Source organism: Triturus cristatus, chromosome 9 (genome assembly GCF_964204655.1).
Source record: "Triturus cristatus chromosome 9, aTriCri1.1, whole genome shotgun sequence".
Classification (NCBI taxonomy): Eukaryota; Metazoa; Chordata; class Amphibia; order Caudata; family Salamandridae; genus Triturus; species Triturus cristatus.
In genome coordinates, this window is record NC_140592.1 from 1,261,609,339 (window position 1) to 1,261,624,179 (window position 14,841).

A 14,841-nucleotide genomic window follows, 5' to 3' on the forward strand; every position below is an offset into this window, starting at 1 on the left:
ACCTGTAACAAAATCTAGATTTAGGTTTTGTATTTTCTTGTCTATTCTCTGGAATAGGTCTATCTCGTGATCTTTTAACACACTTTTTTATATTGTGTTCAGTCTCATCCTCTTGAAGAATTTTTTTGGATTCAGTATTAAGTTCCTTTACATATCTGGAAGTGTTCTCCATTATTTTGGCCACGGACAGAGTTTTGTATAAGGAAGGATCCTTTAAGCCCAGAAGTTTTTCTTGAATCTTCAAATTCGACATTCTATTAATTAACTGATCCCTAATTGGATCATCCCTCATGTCATTAAATTTACATGTAACAGCTAACATTTTTAAATTTGCTTCATATTGTTCAATAGTTTCTCCTGGTGACTGCACCCGTGAAAAGAACTTGTGCCTCTCCACAACAACACTGACCTTCTTCCCGAAATTCTCTTCCAGGGCTTTTAGCGCAATTTCATATATATCAATATTACTATCTCCAGAAGATTCACTGTCAGTGTTAGCATCAGTAATGGTAGCTTCCATTAAAGGTAATGTTTTTAAAACATTTCTTCCTTCCAAACCCAAAAATTGTTTTAATATCGTTAGTTTTCTTTTAGAGACGTAATCATCACCCCGATAGCTTCTAAGTATGTCTCAAAGGTTTCCTTCCATTGTTCCCACAACATACATGGTTTGCCAGGACTTTGTAGAAAGAATGGTGGTGCAGGAACTACTTGCGTAGACATTTTTTACTTGAGAGGAAAAAAAACTAGAATGCAGTACTTAATGAGAAGGAAAAGAAAAGAGAAAAAAAATATATATATAATGTATATTCTTTTTTCTTTTTTTTTTTTTTAAATATGTTCTTGGATGAAAATGTCCTTGGCTTTAAGGTTTCCCTTGGAGTCATATGTTTGGAGCAAAATTCATTGAAAATGACACGCAAATGATGGTGTGCGTGTCACCGATGAGGGAAACAAACTCGTAGATATTTGACGTTGTAGGGAAAGATAAATAATGAATTTCCCTACTCCCAAGATGGTGGCACGTTTTGAACTTATGCGGAGTGAACGTTGTGACGATGCTTCGTCGTTAACCTCAAGATGCAGAAACAGACATGGAGTCGGAAGTCTTCACCACCAACGCGAGTGAAGAACACAACGCCGACACAGCGGAGACAGAAGAGCTTGTACGCTCTCCGCCCGAAGTCAGCAATTCTCACAGTCGGCGCGCGTGTGGAACTCAGCACTCAGAACGCTGACACCAGGACCCAGCGGAGACAGAGGTACCAGCAACGCTCGCCGCTTTTACAAAGACAAACAAATCCTGAAAAGATTGCCTCAGTTTGTAGTTTGAAGGGAGACCAAAAAAATGTTAGCAAAAAAAAATAACATGAAATCAAAACAAAAAGCCAGTCCAATGTAAACCCTCCGCTCGAGTGCAGAGCGGAAAAAAAAAAAAAATCACGATATCAGCTTCCAAAACACACCCCAAACCAAATGCGTACGCGGTGCCACAAATAAGGATGCCCAAATCACTAGATGTCCACACTTAGAAAGCGGGAACCAGAATCTCTTAAGAGATGCAGGGAAGGTCTGTTTTAAAAGCAAGGGAAAATGTCTATTTCCAAGAACACGAAGGTGTCGAACAAAACGTTGAATAGAAAGTAATGGACGGAGACAACAGCAGAGATCACAAACGTAGCAAAGGTTGATCCAGGGGTCACTTACTGTCCAAAAATATGTTCCAGCTTGTAGAAGAATCTTGCACAAAGGTGTCCTCTTGATGGGGTAGATTCCACGCTCGTCGCCAGTTTTAAGAGGCAGGACACATGTTCTTGTAGCATTGAAAGTTTATTGAGAACTTATGGACGGACCCCTGGGACACTACTGCTCTCCAGTCCAACTGCAAGCCTCTGCCTTCTACATTCCACTCTCCACCCAGGCAGACAAGTTGCTAGGGAGCAGCAGTGTTCCACGGCATCATACAAAAGTTATTAACATAACAAAGTTAACAAATTAAGAATTCAACAATTCCTTCTTTAAGTAAGCAAAAGAAACCCGCCAACACCTGTTTCGTCGCCAATGGAAATAATCCTGTGACTTCCTCAGGGCTGAATTTTGAAGATAGATCTTAGTGGTCACTTCGTCGGTGATAATTCCGACCCAGCTGGCCAAGGTAATTGTCACTCAATGGTGGACAAGTTTAAAAGAAAAGATACACCACAGTAATGGTGATCCAGTAAATAAGTGTGCCGTGAGTCTTCCGAGGACGAAGAGTAGTTCGTATTTGAAGTGTGGATCTCCAGCGAGTGCGCTGTGGTCCCTCACGGCAACGGTGCACTTCTGTTCCGGGTATGGACCATTACTGTGGTGTATCTTTTCTTTTAAACTTGTGCACCATTGAGTGACAATTACCTTGGCCAGCCGGGTCGGAATTATCACCGCGGAGCGACCACTAAGATCTCTTATCTTCAAAATTCAGCCCTGAGGAAGTCGCAGGATTATTTCCATTGGCGACGAAACACGTGTTGGCTGGTTTCTTTTGCTTACTTAAAGAAGGAATAAAGACAAAGAACCAATTTACCTATAATAACATTGACTTTTCTTCTGAATCCTCTTGAATTGAACCAATACCACTTTACTGTATAATTACTTTACGTGTGCCCAGGACTTTGACATATCACTATTTTTGTAGTTGCAGGATCAGCCCTCCGTGTTCAAGTCCCCAGTTATGGCTTGTTTTTCTGAAGGGACTATAGCATATATTCCTTTAAAACCCTTCATCATGCACCAATGGTATCTAAATCTAGTTTTAAACTTTCTTATGTGTGCACCCTTCAACTCTTTGCACAATTGCCCACTTCCCTTCTTTACCTTTAAAACTGCTTTTCTAGTGGACATTACGTCGGCCAGGAGGGTTAGTGAGCTCTAAGAACTTTCTGTGCACCCACCTTACACATCTCTCTTCCCAAACAAACTGGTGCTCAGAACATGTGCCTCTTTCCTCCGGAAAGTGGTACCAACTTTTCATGTGGGCCAGACCATCACCATGCTTCCCCTTTCAAAGAAGAGGAGAGACTCTGTCGACTGGAACCCAAAAAGAGCATTGTCGTTCTACAGTGGTCATACCAGAGTGTTCCGGTTGGGCGATCAACTTTTCATTGGGTTCGTTGAGACAAAGAAAAGGAAGGCCATGCAGAAACAGACGAAGCATAGAGCTCTGCATGCTAAACATTGGTCAAAGCAACCCCCTGAGGGCCTGCATGCTCATTACAGCAGAGCCAAGGCCGCGACCACTGTTTTAGTTTGAGGAGTCCCTGTCCTGGACGTCTATCAGGCTACAACTTGCGTGTGTTTGCACACATTTACCAAACACTGTTGCCTGGACAGTCAGATCCGTCGTGATGGGCACTTTCACTTTCCCTGTTCAGTCCTACTGGACTTCCTGGTCTTAATCTATTCGCAGACCCAACTCCATAGAGGTATTGCTTGTGTATATCTTATAAGGTACGAAATCAGTGGCTAGAACTCCATCAGATGAACAAGTTACTTTCCTTTGGTAACGCCTTATCTGGTAGAGACACTATCTATCCGCAGATTTCTTACCAACCTTACCATCATCCTCGCCATACCATTCAGGCTGCCTATGCCAGTTCACCTACCAGAAACTGCAACAACAGCAAGGTGATGAATGGAATGCTTAAATTAATCTGCGCTACTGGCAATCGCTTGGGCTGCATCCCAATCCATCCTTTTTCGCCAACCATGCCATCTCTGCTTGGACCCAGTCATACACAGATCAGTCTCGACCCTGCTCCATTTAGAGCAGTTCCTCCCAAATAGCCAGACCAGGTCCTCCTTGAACAGAAACACAAGCAACCCAGGACTGGTTTCACCATGATTAGGGCTCATTAACCAGGTATAGCTTCGTTCCAGTGGCACAGTGAGCATGGGACGCACGTCTGGGCACACCCACCGCACTTAGCGCGTCAACTGCAACAACAACAAGGTGATGAGTGGAATGCTTAAATTAATCTCTGACATTGACAATCGCTCGAGCCACATACCAATCCATAATTTTTCCCACCAACATGCCACCTCCGTTTGGACCCAGCCATATGCTTCTCAGTCTTTTTTTTTTTTTGTAAATCTTTTTATTGAAAGAAACAATAAAAAATAATACAATAAGAAAACACAAACGCAAAGAAAAAGAGCAGTTGTCGAAATGATCAAATGACGTAAACTAAACACCGTGTACATATAATCAATAAAATAAAAATCAATGTCACTGATAATAGTTCGGTCACACATTGACATTAAACCTTAAAGTGTCTCATTATCAACGTTAAATGGGGAGTCATCAACAAAGGGGGTGCACAAAAACCATCTACTTTCATTCCAGGGGCCCCATATTTTAGTCCATATCTGATTCTCAGTCTTGACCTTGCTCCAATGCAAGCAGTCCAGCATGAACTGCCAGGCCAGGTACTCTCTGAACTGGAACACAAGCAACCCACAACTGGGGGACATTCAAGCATGCTCAAATCAACCACATACAAAGCTGTGGGCTACCACATATCTCACAAGCCCAGAGAGATGGCCTAGAAGCACTGTTAACTGAAGAAAAAAATCTAAAACGATCAAAGCCCATAATTCCCATAAAGGGCCGGGCCCGATGGTTTCACAGGCAACTTTTATAAGGTCTTCGCGTCCCAACCCTGAGCAGGCTGTTCATCTCCTTCCTATGAACCTCAGTAGTTAAACCATCCATAACCGAATCCACCATTACACTGCTATACAAGCCAAGGAAAGACCGGGGACTATGTGGGGCATACAGACCGATAGCATTATTAAACATTGATGCAAAAATGTATATCAAAACTCTGCACTCAAGATTAGAGGAGATAACTACCAGATCTCGTATATCCATATCAAGCTTCAAGAAAAAAAGCAACCCCACGACAACCTTAGAAGAGTGATCCACCTTGTAGAGAAAGCACAGAAAAAAACAAATACTAACTGTACTGGCCATCCTAGATGTGGAGAAAGCTTTTGATAGGGTAGACTGGAGATTCCTACCCCGCGTTCTAGATGGAGTTGGTATGGGCTTCAGCTTTAAGCCCAGGGTGATGTCTGGCTACCAAAGACACACTTCTACAATATTATCAAATAGGGGAATCCCTCTCCCTGTGCGACTATCACGGGGTACTAGACAGGGATGCTCCCTAGCCCTATTGCTGTTTGCCCTAAGCATAGAACTGCTCGCAGCCACCCCGAGAGGCGTTAACAAAATCAAGGACCTTGGTTTTGGGAGGCAAGAACACAAAGTGATGTTATTTGCAGATAATGTGCTACTGGCAATTACTAAACTTCAGACCTCTCTGGTGCACTTACAATACCAACTATACCGCTTCAAGAAGTTGGCGTGATTTCGGCTCAATCCACCAAAATGTGAATATCTAAACTTGATCCCCTTTAATTGGGTACCTAATCACATAACTTATTTGGGACTCAAAATCGCCCCTACCGTAAAAGGTTTGTATGCAAACAACCTTGTACCATTGTTGAGGGAGATATGTAAGGATCTGAGAAACTTTGCTGGTCTCAGAGATTGGACGCATGAACGCTGTTAAAGTGAATATACTACCCAGACTCCTATATCTATTCCAAGCATTGCCCATTGTGATCCCAGAATGCTTTTTCACCTCCCTGAAAAGCATGCTCTTAAAATACATATGGAGCAACTGGAGGCAGAGGTTGGCCTACAAGATACTGTACCAACCAAAAGAGAAAGGGTGCCTAGCATTCCCAGATATAGCAACGTATCATAAAGCCTTACAATCTACAGGCACTGGCAAACTAGAGTGCCAGAGAATCAGAAAAACTTTGGCGACACATGGATAGAGAAATTGCTGGCCCCAACTTGTGGGACTTAGTCTGGAGGTCTAATCTAGAGAGCACACCTAAGAACACAACACTAAAAGTGTTGGATAACGCGAACAATAAGTATACTCTACCCACATACTAGTTCCTCCACATACCTATCCACCTTAACTCCTCCTTCACACAGTCCTTCACCCAGGGCCCATTTGAGGCATGGAGGGCAGGAGACAGTCTCATGGTGGATGATTTCTTCAACAAGGGCACTACAAAAACCTCTACGGAATGCAAAAAGGACTTCATAGTGTGCAAAATAGAAATTATGGTGTAGGAGGCTGGCTCAGTATATAGTGTCCACCTATGGTGAGACACTGAGCACTGGATCCAGGCAACCCTTAGTGATGGTGTTTAGGTCCCTGATAACCAGAGCTGTCAAGGAGTATCTATGGAGAGCAGCTAAGGCTTATCCAGGAGGGGTGTAAAGCGGGTGCATTTACCACAATAGTCAGTCAGTAAGCCTTCACACAAGAAAGAACCACACAGGTGTTTATGAAAACACTTTAGTATTTATTATCACAACACTAAGAACTAACTTGGTATATCTCCTACCCGGAGATACCAAATACATACAAGAAAAACTTAAAAAACAGGTCAGTACCCTAGAAAAACACATAGGCCCCTATTGGGGGCAAACCATGTACTAAGAAAGTGGTATGTGATGTAAGTACCAAAACGAGACTAATACCCAAGGATGGAGAAGCCCAGGAGAAGCACAGAACCACCATCGGCGAGTAGCTAGAGACCCCAAAAGAGTCCGGGTGCAGAGTGGTTACACTGGGTAAAATGGCCATAGGCTAACACAAGGTAAGTTGCGGTTGGTATTTACTTGTTTCAGTACACTTCTCAAAGGATTCCGAGGACACCAATTTGATGGGCTAAGGTTGGAGAACCACCCCACCCGTGGATACCCAGGGAACTAGGATATCTACGCCAGGGAGCCCTGCTGCATAGGTGCGAATTGGTGTTGGAACCACCCGTTGAAGCCAATGGAGGATCTTGGAAGTCTGGTAGCTACAGCGACCTGTGGACCAGGACGGTAGAGCCCAAACGTGAATTGTGGACTAGAGGAAATTGAAAGCAAAGGGGACAGAGTACAAACCACCCGGAGGTGTCCAGGAGGAGCATTAGCACGATGCCACCCCTTGTTGGCGGTACATTCTGCAGCACAACGGTGTTGATGAAGCAGCTGTGGAGCCCAGGCGACAATGCAGGAGCCCAGGAGTCGTCCACGAGCTGTCCCACAATGGTTGAAGACTGCAGGAGGGTCAGTGGCTGGCAAGACCTCTAAAAAGCTTTGTTAACCGCAACTTGCAGTTTGAAGAAAGAGATGCTTGGTTGAAGACCAGCAAGAATAAGTCAGGGCCGGCCGTCATAAAACAGGAAAGCCAGTAGGAATCGTGGGTGCCCCCTCGAGGACCCTCTAACAGCAGGCATAGCGAGTTGCAAAAAAGCCTCTGCAGCACACACAAGATGGAGGTCCACGGTTTAGAGGATGCAGGTAGGACATTGTTCGATGCCGGAGGCTGGAGTTTCTTGGAGCTCAAAGACCTTCAGTGCGGAGAGTCAACAAGCCTTGGCAACGGCAAGCAGACGCGGTGCATAGGGCTGCGGTTTAAGACAGCTGGAGAGGGAGTGCAGCCTTCTAAGTTGCTGGGAAGACTGGGTAGGCCTCTGCAGAGGCAACAACCCACCACCTGTGTTGCAGAGCCGGGATGTGCCCGTGGGATGGCAGGATCAGCAAACCGGTCATTGACGTCGAGGTGCGTGCGGATACAGGGAAGTGACTCATTCACTCCAAGGGAAAACCCTTCTTGTTTGGCTGCATGCAGAATCCATGCTGACTCCAAGGATGCACGGCCACAGAGTTGCAGAAACTTGGAAGAGTGTGGAGACGAAGTTGCAGCTGTTATCTTCCCACCAAGAGTAGTCTTGTCTTTGGTCCTTCGATCCAGCAGCAGAATACCAGTGTCCCAACAGCAGAAGTGTCTTCAGACAGGTCTTGACCAATATTGACAAAGTCAAGGACGAATCGAAGGACCCACCCTTAGGGGAGCCCTTAAGTAACCCTGAAAGGGGGGCAGACGTCTCCTGCAGTGACCCACCTATTAGGGGAATTCAGGGACGCTACTAATCTGGCCTAGCCAATTTTATATTGCTGTGTTTCCCCAGGAAGAGAAGGATAAGTTGCTTATCTGTAATCCTAGTTATGGGGTATACTCATCAACGCCATAAGCAACCCTCTTTCCTCCCCGGACAAATACCATGACTATAACAGGATGTTTTTCCTCATGTTCTTTATACAATGTAATACGCCATTAAAAAGACCTGACCTACCTGTGACCTGACATGATGGGAGCCTGGAGGTCTTAAAGGCACAGCGCCAGTTTTTCTCGAATGAGTGTTCTATATGCAGCCTTCTAGGCTAATCTGCCTGCTATCACCTTGCCTTTTTCTTTGTAAATAAAGGCGATGTTCAAACCAGCTTCGAGAATATTTTCTCTATGTCATGGGAATGTTATTTCAAATGAAAAATAGAATGTAATATTGGCATATTTGAGCCTAATTGTGGGTTTGGGTCTGCATAGTTATATACATGGGTGTATATATATTTTTTTTGTTAATGCTCCGGGGTCCCCGCACGTGGGTGGAACTGTTCAGTGCTTATGACTTTGATGAGTATACCCCTCGAAGAGAACTAGGATTACAGGTAAGTAACTTATCCTTATCTGTCCTTTTGCCTACTACTTCTTGGCCGTTAAAAGACTACCTGATCTTAGATCAAGCGTGATAACTGAACATTATTGCATTTTCGTATAAGTTCCATGCGTTGTGAAATAAAGATGTGCCCTACGGACTGTCCTGGGAGGATGAAAGGAGGGAGAGAAACTGGCAAGATTTGGTTTGTACACAGGATAGTGATAACCATGGGAACTTGTGGGAGTGGAGTATGGGTATGTACATGTTGCACTCCTGCAAAAAGAGACTCACACCCCTCACTGAGCATGTTTGGGACTTCTCGCATTGAAATCATTATCTTGGAAATAAATGTGGGATTCAGTTGACAGCCGAGCATGTTCCTCGAGTGGGTAATGCCTTGGAGAACTTGCAAATAATGGCATGAGTTGAACAATATCGGATCCAATTTAAGAAGAACTTCAGGTGCTTGTGAAAGCCAAATGTGGACCCGTTTGTGACAAGTCAGAACAGGAAATGCCATAACTATGACTGCTGGCATGCTCTACAGGGACCTTGGAGAGAAACAGTTCCTATAAGCTGGTCAGGGACCTTCACTTACGCACCTGTATATCCATGACGATGGTAATATTAAGAACAAATCCATGTTTTAATACATAAAATACCTTCAGATTTCTATTGAAATTAGCCTATAATCCTTACATGTGTCTTGAAATACCCCAGCAATGCAGCAGAAAAGGTGCTCCATACACTGGATGTTAGAAGATGTCTGGAAATTCATGTATGTGCTACAGGCAAAATCAGAAGATCTGATCAGGTACTTACAGTTTACGGTGTCCTTAGAAGAGGTCAGTTTCTCTTGAAACTAAGTATAGCTCACAAGGTGTCTGCTGCCCTTATATTCTGTCACAGTAAAGCTGGCCACCCTGGCAAGCAAGAGTGTCAGCGCACTCAACAAGAAGTGTGTTAACATCAACAGTTTTGTTTGCTTGGCTATCAGTGAACATTTGCTTTGCAGCAATCTGGAATAGCAGGCACACATTTACTCAGCATTATTGTTTGTAGTCAAAAGCACGAAAAGATGTTGCAGTTGGACAAGCGTCATGTTTTTCAATTAGGTGAGACTTCTTTTAATTACCTAACCACCATCCGCCTGCGTTGTACTATTAATTTGAACTGCTTGCTATTCTGATTCAAGTGGGTGGATCTATGAAAGATCCAAAATTCTGGAGAAGAACAGTTTTACTTTTCTGTAATTTTAGTTCTCCATAATTGGTATCTTTCATAGATTCATTTGTGACCCACTCTTCTCCCCATTAGAGGCTCATCTAACTGTACTATTTTTTCACACAAATGCTAACAGAAATCTGAAGGATGGTGGCTACTCAGTGTGTTTTCAGGCGGATTGTCTCTGCTTGTTTGAAGTTTGGTTATTTTTCATTTGAAATTCTTAAATGTTTCTAGGCTACTAAACAGCCGTTGTATTAACCTTAGGATTACGTTTAACATAGAACTGCTATTTTGATGCTACTGCGAGACTCCTAACTCGATGAGGGTGATGAGTCAAACTGGTGAATCTATGAAAGATACCGATTCTGAAGAACTACAGTTACAGGTAACTGTTTTTCTTATGAACACTCATGAACTCCAGTTATTTTCCATTCTCTCGTTCTCTGGGTTAAGGGTCCGGTAAGATGACTATATGAAGGAGTCCATGAGCTAGGTGTAATGGAGTGCTTTGGTCAGTCAGCAACATTGTGCTAATGACACAGAGGTTTCCATGTTAAGTCATTGCATTGCAACAGAGTTAGACCCAGTAGATGTGTCATTCTTGCACATGATAATGACAGCTTTTTATCATGCAGCGGGCAGAAAATGTTCTCTGCTGTAACCTGTTTTTTTGTTTTGTTTTAGAGGTGTCATTCCCGTATCTGGAGGCTCCCTTACAGTCAGCAAACTTCCTGGTCAAGAAAATTACCCAGCCATATATGCCAACGGTGTCCTCTCTCAGCCACTGAGCAGGTGGTCTTCATCTATCGCAGTCTCTAGTAGGTAGACGGGCTTCATTGTTTTTCTGATAGTACCAGTACACTAAACCTGCCTTCGTTTCCACTTGTTTGTTATCAGTGTTTCTCCAGTATTAGGGTGTCTTTCATAGATTCACATGCTTGAATATTCCCCGTCGTCGGAGTGGGAGTCCCACGGTAAATAAAATAGCAATATATATATATATAGCAAAATATATACATAAGTAATCACATAATTAGCGTATATAGGTGTAAAAACACACATAGTGTACCTATAAGAGAAAACTCCATAGGAATACAATGGAGAGAGACAAAAGACCTTTGTAGTCTATCTCTGTCATTATGTAAGTCCGAACTCCAGCCAATCAGGCGTCAGCCCCTCTCTAGAACCTTCTCCTCAGAGCTTCTCACCTCAGATTTTCTACCGCACGTCGTGTGACAGGGAGTCTCCCTGAGCTCTGCTCAGTTTTTGTCAGTGAGGATGTCTTCTAGTAAGAAATCTTTGTTTAGACCATGTTCTTCATGTGGAAAGCTGCGTTTATTTTCTGAGGACCCACACAGTAAGTGTATTTACTGTTTATACCCAGACCATGAAGTGGCAAAATGTAAATTTTGTAGAACTTTTTCTACAAAAACTCTAAAGGACAGAGAAGGCCGCCTGTTATTATGGCTACAGAGACTGAAGGATAAGGACAACCCACTCTCTGATGTTGAAAGTCTCTTTTCTGGTCGTTCTCAACCAGCCTCTAAGCGCAGTAGTGTGCAGGAGTTACCATCTCCTTTCCTGAAGAAAAAGAAGCTATCTTTGACTCTGACAGCTGCCACTTCTGCTGTCTCACCTACTGCTTTGTCGCCTAAGGGACACTGTTCTCAGGCTGCTGAGGCGTCTACTTCCCATTCCTCAGGGAAAAGATTGTCCGCCTCGTCGACGATACTCCCGACGACGAGATCTGCTGTTTCTACCTCGTCGACGGTGACTCCGACGACGACGTCAGCTGCTTCGTCGTCGACGAGCGTTCTGTCGACGTTATCCTCGTCGACGATTACCATCAGTTCTTCGAGGGCGGTGACTTCTGTTTTGCCCATTACTTCGACGAAAAAGGTAAAGGTTCCGTCGACGAAGATTGTGTCGTCGACGAAGACGTCGTCGAGCTCGTCGACGCCCACTCCGTCGACGAAGAAAAAGAAGATCCCGCCGACGACACTGTCGACGGTGGTTCCGTCGACGAAAGCCTTGTCGACGAAGACCTCGACGACGGCTCCGTCGGCAGCGGCCCCGTCGACGGTGGCTCCGTCGACGGTGGCCCCGTCGACGGCGGCTTCGTCGACGGCGGATCCGACAACATCGATTTTGTTGCCACAGACTCCGTCGACGATAATTCCGTCGACCATCATTCCGTCGACGACGGCTCCGTCGACGAGTACATCTCCACAGACATTCGTAAGGGTACGAATAAGCAGCGTTGCGTCTACCCAGAAAACAAGAAGGGAACAACTACCTCAGCTAACTTCAGCGTCGGTTTCATCTTTAACTGGAGTTTCTTGGACACCATTACCTCCTACTGTAATGGGCCCGGATAGCCCGGATAGCCAGGAACACAATATTCCTGTGGGAGATGCACAGCCTCCCTCACCATTATTCGCTACTGATTCTGATCAGGAGTCCGAGGGGTTACCGGAGTCTTTTTGAACGGCACAAAGTCCGTCCGACTTAGTTATTAAATGCCAGGATGTCAGCAGTGAGGATGAAGATCCGGTTTACATACACCAGGCCCCTCCGAAGCATAAAACGGCGACTCTTCCTTTGTCGCTCATTACTAATCTCCAACGCATGTTGGACGACTACAACCAACGGTTCCCTCTATCCCCTCAACGTTCAGAGGTTCCGTCAGCTCCGGTGATTCCGGCAATTATTCCACCGGTACCTATTGTAAATCCTGCTCCTCAGATGCCGCCTGTACCTCCAAGACAGGTTCCGGAAAGGTTGTTGCCTCACTATGAGCCTGTAGAGGAAGGCCCTCAGGACACAGAAGAGGGTGAAATCCCAGATGATGATGGGGATGTGGATGACAATGATGATGATATGGCGGAGTGGGACAATTACCAGGCACAAACACCATCCCCCTCACAGATAGTAACAGGGGATTCACCTCCAGTGGACATAGCCAATTTTCACCAACTGATGGAAAGGGCATCACACCGTTTTAAATTAACAACGGAGCGCAGGGAGGAAGATTGCTTCCTTTATGATTTCAAGAATCAACCTTACAAACAGACTCATGCTATTCCCATAGTTGAGTTTATTTGGGAAGAAGGCAAGAAATTAATGCAGACACCGAATACCTTGCCAGCACAGGTGCCTCGATTAGAAAAGAAATATAAGGCACCAATAGGAACCCCAGCATGCCTCACGGGTCAGGCTAAACCTGAGTCTGTCGTTACGCAGGCAGCGCAACGTAAGGCGAAAAATCCTGCATCTTCTATCACCTCACCTCCGGATCGTGACGGACGTCGGATGGATGCCATAGGGCGTAAATTCTCTTCTATGGCCTCTACTGTGGTTAGAGCAGCTAATGCCTTGGCCATCTTGGGACGATATGACAGACAAGTATGGGCTGATATTTCGGATGTGGTTCAGGAGTTGCCAGAGCCATCTAAGGTGGAGACAATGAAGTTGCTCCAAGAGGGAGAAGCGGCATCGGCGGAAATAATCGATTGTGCAGTAGACATCGCCTGCATGGGATTCCGTCAGCTTGCCGGAGCGGCTGTTCTGCGTAGGCAAGGATGTTTAAGATCGACATCCTTTCGTCAGGAGGTTCAGTCCATGATCCTTAACATGGCATATGACGGCGAGTCGTTATTTGGAAGCCACGTCGATGAAGCTCTACAGTCCATAAAGAAGGATACTGAGACAGCTAGATCGTTAGGAAACCTTCAATTTCAGAGGAGTAATTTTCGTGGTGCACGCAGACGCGGCACCTCCTCAAGTTTTCGAAGAGACAATAAACAATACAAACCTTACAATCAAGGATCCAACCGTTACTCTTATGGCCAGCAACAGCAAGCATCACGACAGCAAACCTCCAAGTCATATAGAGGAAAATCCTCATACAGAGGAACCGCGTCAAAGAGACAGTGACTCTTACCAGACGGACAAGGTTGGAGGTCGAATCTCTCTGTTCTTTTCCCAATGGTCCTCCATCTCAAGGGACCGTTGGGTTTTGGACATTGTAAAAAAGGGACACGCCTTAGAATTCACCAAATTCCCTCCTCCCACACCACCCTCCGGACCGCCACCAGCTCACATGAAAGAACTGTTGCATCAAGTTCGACTTTTAAGGCAAAAAGGAGCTATAGAATTGGTACCAGTGTCTCAGAAGGGAAAACTTTTTTATTCCCGGTTCTTTTTGATCACAAAGAAAAACGGAGAGTGGAGGCCCATCCTCGATCTAAGGGCACTAAACAAATATATAAAGAGCCAATCCTTCCGTATGATGACGCTAGTAGACATCTTGCGCTTACTCTTGCAGGAAGATTTTCTGGCGACGATAGATCTCCAGGATGCCTATTTTCATATCCCTATTTTACAGCGGCATCGAAAGTTCCTGCGTTTTCGAGTGGGTCAACACGATTACCAATTCAAAGTGTTACCATTTGGCCTGCGCTCGGCCCCTCGAGTGTTCACGAAGGTACTAGCTACAGTAATAGCATTTTTGCGACTCCAGGGAGTGCAAATATTTCCATACCTGGACGATTTTCTCCTGAAATCTCAGTCAAGCACTCACCTGCGACAACACACTCTTCTGTGCCAGAACGTGTTTCGCTCTTTAGGCCTGTCCGTAAATGCGGAAAAATCCCAACTTCATCCGTACCAACAAAGATTTTCTGGGAGCAACTCTGGAAACTGTGTCAGCAAAGGCATTTCTCTCCCAGGAGCGTCTACAAAAGATGCTGCGACTGGTGGCTCTGATCAGATCAAAAGAGTCAGTTTCTGTGAGACTGTTAAAATCGTTTCTGGGAATGGCGTCATCATCCATTGCCTTGATCCTTCATTGCCGGCTGAGGACACGTCCTATCCAGGAAGCTCTGGATGCTCAGTGGCGTCAGGTAACGGGATCTTTCCACGACATATGTGTCACAGATCAAATGAAGTCAGCACTCGCATGGTGGACAATTCCAGCCAACTTGACGGAAGGCATGT

The 14,841-nt window shown here is 44.9% G+C and overlaps 1 protein-coding gene across 1 annotated transcript in view; it reads left to right on the forward strand.

The window, feature by feature from the left end:
* COCH (cochlin) overlaps positions 1-14,841 on the forward strand; it is a 578,282-nt gene that overhangs the window by 230,297 nt on the left and 333,144 nt on the right. The window contains exon 5 of the mRNA XM_085627370.1: positions 10,528-10,661. Within this exon, the coding sequence (XP_085483496.1) occupies positions 10,528-10,661 (134 nt within the window). The remainder of the gene's footprint in view (positions 1-10,527; positions 10,662-14,841) is intronic.